The sequence below is a fragment of the Pelobates fuscus genome, chromosome 7, assembly GCF_036172605.1.
Source record: "Pelobates fuscus isolate aPelFus1 chromosome 7, aPelFus1.pri, whole genome shotgun sequence".
NCBI classification, from domain to species: Eukaryota; Metazoa; Chordata; class Amphibia; order Anura; family Pelobatidae; genus Pelobates; species Pelobates fuscus.
In genome coordinates this window covers 180956581-180962580 of record NC_086323.1, presented here as the reverse complement: position 1 = coordinate 180962580, position 6000 = coordinate 180956581, and the positions used below count along the sequence as shown (strand labels likewise).

The window sequence follows — 6000 nt, the reverse complement described above, 5'->3', positions numbered from 1 at the left end:
ATATTCCTAATTTAAACAATTTTACGCTATGTTAGCTATCTGATTTGTTTATACAGAGCACATATTTGGAGGATCTACCTCAATACAGGTCATTCTATTTTTATATATATATCTCAACGTATTCTGGGTGGTTTCCACTTCTTTATATATGTGTATATTCTCTTAGGTGGCTGTGGAGTACACCTGGGATCACTTCCAGTTATACGTTTTTCACCTAAAATGTATTACTGCCTGCAATCTGAAGCCTGGATAATCTGTTAGGGACTACCAGGGAGGATATAATGTAGCCTTCCAGAGGGTTTAACAAGTCTGCTGAGTAGGCCTCCCTACTGTGCTGTTGTAATTTAGAGCCAACTCATACTGGCACTAGAAGATCTGAGTGATCCAATTTGAAAACGTGCTATTTTGATAACCTACTCAGATTAGATATGAAACGAGGACACTCCAGAAGACTCCAGACACAGGTCGTTGAAAAACAAAGGTTCTTTGTTAGTTTGCAGCTGCAAAGTCCCAGCACCGTCATCATAAAGAACACAATGTACTGGGCACTGGTCAGTTTTCAACCAAAGAATATATACTGTAAATGTATACAGAGGATACGTATACAGAGGATACAGAAATCACTGGTTACATCCAATTATTAAACTAAGACTAAGAGGAGTCTGTTCCATACATTGTGGTAATTACAACTATTGTGGATTGTACAGGGTGTGGGTGGCTGTGTGTTTTAGCTTCCCATAATGTATAATAAATGATATGAAAATGTAACTTTTGGGTGGCCCAGTGAGTAAGTGGCCCAGGGAAGCCCATGGATACAAGTGGCTGTCCCCGGCTTTTTTTCCTCTCCCTCTCTGACAGCGTACACAGAGGAAGTGAAGTGTAATCACTTCCTCCAAGCATAAATGACGCACCTACCACAGCTGTATGGAAGGTCCTGGCGGTACAGTTGGGAAGCCACCGGGCACGTTTCATTTTTAAAGATGGCCACCACTGTGGAGGTCGCTGAACTCGCAGCACAATGGGGACCTTGTCGGCCTCCCCTGGTTGCAATTTTTCCAAGCTAGTTTTGTAAATGGGGTGTCACTGATTGGCTAAGAGCGTCAGCTGACCACACTCAGCCAATCAGCGGCGCCTTTGCCCCTCGCACTCAGCTTGTGCGGTGATATATGAGGAAAAGACTGGGGTACAAAAGTGAATAAATAATTTTTTTGTTTTAAAGGAACCTTAAATCACCTAGAGCACTTCATCTTAATGAAATGATCTGGGTGCATTGAGCCTATCTTAACTATGCAAATTAAAGCATTGCGGTTGTCTTCCTGTCAGCCATTAGAGACACTTCAGCAGCACTGACCAAGTAAAACCCTGTTCCGAGATAAGAAAGCTGATAGAAAATCATCGAATACAATCCTTTCCTATGGGGAAGCTTGGATGTGCACACAGTACTCACTGCACCTGCCCATCAGGTCCCGAATATTCCTGTACGAGGAGCATTGGATTGCACTATGGCGGAGAGATGATCAATGCCAAAGGAGAATCTGGGCAAAAAAGGATAGTAAAACTTTAAGTGTAATATACACTGCTCAAAAAAATAAAGAGAACACTTAAACAACACAATGTAACTCCAAGTCAATCATATTTCTGTGAAATCAAACTGTCCACTTAGGAAGCAACACCGAGTGACAATCAATTTCACATGCTGTTGTGCAAATGGGATAGACAACAGGTGGAAATTATAGGCAATTAGCAAGACACCCCCAATAAAGGAGTGGTTCTGCAGGTCACTTCTCAGTTCCTATGCTTCCTGGCTGATGTTTTGGTCACTTTTGAATGCTGGCGGTGCATGAGACGGAGTCTACAACCCACACAAGTGGCTCAGGTAAAGCAGCTCATCCAGGATGGCACATCAATGCGAGCTGTGGCAAGAAGGTTTGCTGTGTCTGTCAGCATAGTGTCCAGAGCATGGAGGCGCTACCAGGAGACAGGCCAGTACATCAGGAGACGTGGAGGAGGCCGTAGGAGGGCAACAACCCAGTAGCAGGACCGCTACGTCCGCCTTTGTGCAAGGAGGAACAGGAGGAGCACTGCCAGAGCCCTGCAAAATGACCTCCAGCAGGCCACAAATGTGCATGTGTCTGCTCAAACGGTCAGAAACAGACTCCATGAGGGTGGTATGAGGGCCCGACGTCCACAGGTGGGGGTGTGCTTACAGCCCAACACCGTGCAGGACGTTTAGCATTTCCCAGAGAACACCAAGATTGGCAAATTCGCCACTAGCACCCTGTGCTCTTCACAGATGAAAGCCGGTTAACACAGAGCACATGTGACAGAGTCTGGAGACGCCATGGAGAACATTCTGCTGCCTGCAACATCCTCCAGCATGACCGGTTTGGCAGTGGGTCAGTAATGGTGTGGGGTGGCATTTCTTTGGTGGGCCACACAGCCCTCCATGTGCTTGCCAGAGGTAGCCTGACTGCCATTAGGTACCGGGATGAGATCCTCAGACCCCTTGTGAGACCATATGCTGGTGCAGTTGGCCCTGGGTTTCTCCTAATGCAAGACAATGCTAGACCTCGTGGCTGGAGTGTGTCAGCAGTTCCTGCAAGTCGAAGGCATTGATGCTATGGACTGGCCTGCCTGTTCCCCAGACCTGAATCCAATTGAGCACATCTGGGACATCATGTCTTGCTCCATCCACCCCAGTCACGTTGCACCACAGACTGTCCAGGAGTTGGCAGATGCCTTAGTCCAGGTCTGGGAGGAGATCCCTCAGGAGACCATCCGCCACCTCATCAGGAGCATGCACAGGCGTTGTAGGGAGGTCATACAGGCATGTGAAGGCTACACTACTGAGCCTCATTTTGACTTGTTTTAAGGACATTACATCAAAGTTGGATCAGCCTGTAGTGTGTTTTTCCACTTTAATTTTGAGTGTGACTCCAAATCCAGACCTCCATGGGTTGAAAAATGTGATTTCCATCTTTTAAATTTTATGTGATTTTGTTGTCAGCACATTCAACTATGTAAAGAACAAAGTATTTCAGAAGAATATTTAACTCATTCAGATCTAGGATGTGTTATTTTTGTGTTCCCTTCATTTTTTGAGCAGTGTATTTAGTTGCAGGGGGCACCTGTATCAATCTATTGACAGGACCACTCTAGCACTAGAAATACAGGTTTGTATTAACACTATAGTTTTCCTTGAAACAGTGATGTCTATCAACATTGTTTACATTTTTCAATTAGTGAATTTACTCCCAACTGAGGCTCTGGAATACTAAGACAATAATTAAATGTATAATAATGCTCAACATTAGCAACAGCTGTTAACAGAAAAATAAGCAAAACTGTAAAAAACCAAAAACAGAAAAAACTGAACAAAAGGAAAACTTTAAAATTAAATTTATTTGAAACTTTTATTTTTAATATGTATTGTAAAAAGTTCCTATTATCTTCTTATCCTAGATATAAGCCCGAAGATGGATTCACAAATTTTAGAATATTTATGCATTCTACATTCCACAAACTTGCTGTATATCATAGATTTCCTTTGGGCACTGAGCAGAAAGGATTATAGGGGATTGTTCTGTGATGACCACATCATCTTCAATACGGACTCCTAGTCCTCTAAATTTTTCAGGAGCTGCAATGTCATCATCGTGAATATAAATACCTGGCAGTAAAGAAAATATTTTCAAAATCCATGAATTTGCATGATTATTGCATATTAATTCAATACAAACTTCATTTTAAATGCACACAAATGTATATATCTATAGAAATATAGGTAGACATCAAAGTATGCAACAATGTGCAATGTCAATCAGCAGTGGCCAAGGCCAGTAGGGTATTGTCATGCATGAAAAAGGGCATTCATTCTCGCGACGAGAATATCATTTTGCCTCTTTATAAATCACTGGTAAGACCACACATTAAATATGCTGTGCAATTTTGGGCACCTGTTCTAAAGAAGGATATTATGGCACTAGAAAAAGTGCAGAGGCGGGCTACAAAATTAATAAAAGGAATGGAACATATCAGCTATGAAGAAAGGTTAACAAATTTAAACCTATTTAGTTTAGAAAAACGTCGCCTGAGAGGGGATATGATAACATTATACAAATATATTCGAGGCCAATACAAACCATTGTGTGGAAATCTATTCACAAACCGGACTTTACATAGGACACGAGGTCATGCGTTTAGACTAGAAGAAAGAAGATTTCGTCTATGGCAAGGAAATGTTTTTTTACTGTAAGAGCAATCAGGATGTGGAATTCTCTGCCTGAAGAAGTGGTTTTATCAGAGTCCATACAGATGTTCAAACAGCTACTAGATGCATACTTGCAAAAACAGAATATTCAAGGATATAATCTTTCAATGTAGGGTAATAACTGCTTGATCCAAGGATAAATCTGACTGCCATTCTGGGGTCAAGAAGGATTTTTTTTCCTAGCTTGTTGCAAAATTGGAAGTGCTTCAAACTGGGTTTTTTTTTGCCTTCTTTTGTATCGACAGCAAAAAACATATGTGAGGAAGGCTGAACTTGATGGACGCAAGTCTCTTTTCAGCTATGTAACTATGCAACTATGTAACTATGTAACTATGTAAGAATGTATAAAACTGCAGTAGTGTACATATTTCATATTCAATTCAGATTAATGTCAGTGAAAAATAAACAAATAAAAAGTGTGGTTCCAAATAGAAATTTTGCACAAATAATCGTCAACAAACTCCTGAACCACAACTGCAGCACACCAATATAGCTCTTACAAAAGGTGAATTTTTTTTTGCTCAATTAGTTAATTTTATTGGAATTTTCACATTTAAAATAAGCCATATGGCTGTGTTTTGCTTCCCTGGTTGTAAAGAAAAAAAAAAACAAAAAACACTGCTACCAAATCTTTGCCTGTTCTAACATTTTTTTTATTTTTAATCTAAACTTCCGTATGCAATTTTAATAACAATATTTTTTCATTTGAATTATCTCAATCTTGGTATTATTTAAAATAATTTATAATCCATTGTAAATAAGAACGGGAAAACATTTTTGACTTTGGATCCATATTTGTCCCAATACATAATTTGTTCCTTTGCTTCTACTATTGAGTACCCAAACTGCGTTTTTTCTGAGAGTTTTCGCTATCCATTTGATTGACATCATCCCTTTAGAAATTTACTTTTTAGTCATGGGCCACTTACTGCTCATGTCAATAGGTCGACGGACTGTCTTGAAAAGTTCTCACAAAATAATAGAGACTAAACACTCTTTCAAAGGGACAGATAATAATGATATTCTGCCTTTTTTTCTTTTCAAACAGACTAGTCTGTAACAAGTCACTATTGGACCCATAACAGGTTAAAGCTAACACATAGAACATTACAACATGGGAAGCATTAGAAGATATGAGATTTGGACAGGAGCTGTGAGATTGAGACACCACATGTCACTGGTAATTTTCAAAATGGTTAGACCTGCCCAGAATGAGAGAGGAAAAGTCCAAACAAAGAGTGTGTTATTCATGTTGAATATCCATACATTTTGGATAGAGGTTACTTGTTTGAAGTGGATATGGTGTGAGGGGATTATTAGAGCTTGCTGGAAGTTGCTTTTTTTTTTTAAATTCTTTATTTTTTGTTGTACAAGTTTTAACAATAAGCTTACTCAGCCACGACAGCAGTCGTAAGCAATAACAGGCATAACAGTCAAAACATGGCATATGAATAGACAGCACAATTTTTGGTTATGTTGAAAGAAGGTATAGACAGTGGATAGACGTAACACATAAAAGAAAATTTTAGCTTTCTTGTCCGTGGTGAACATGTTAGGTATTGGTCTTTATCTCTCGCTTTAGTGTGTGTGTGACAGGTTATCTCTCGCTTTAGTGTGTGTGTGACAGGTTATCTCTCGCTTTAGTGTGTGTGTGACAGGTTGTCTCTCGCTTTAGAGAGTGTGTGACACATATTTTAGTTTTAAATCAAGCTTAAACATTTGGCTTTAAA

The 6000-nt window shown here is 40.0% G+C and overlaps 1 protein-coding gene across 2 annotated transcripts in view; it reads right to left on the bottom strand.

Annotated features, from left to right (window-relative positions):
• Positions 1 to 3383: 3383 nt before the first annotated feature.
• The window catches only part of XPNPEP3 (X-prolyl aminopeptidase 3), a 342416-nt gene continuing 339799 nt past the window's right edge, over positions 3384 to 6000 (bottom strand). For both annotated transcript variants that reach the window (XM_063427589.1, XM_063427587.1), the window contains one exon: positions 3384 to 3670. In XM_063427589.1, the coding sequence (XP_063283659.1) occupies positions 3510 to 3670 (161 nt within the window). In that variant the 3' untranslated portion in view covers positions 3384 to 3509. The remainder of the gene's footprint in view (positions 3671 to 6000) is intronic.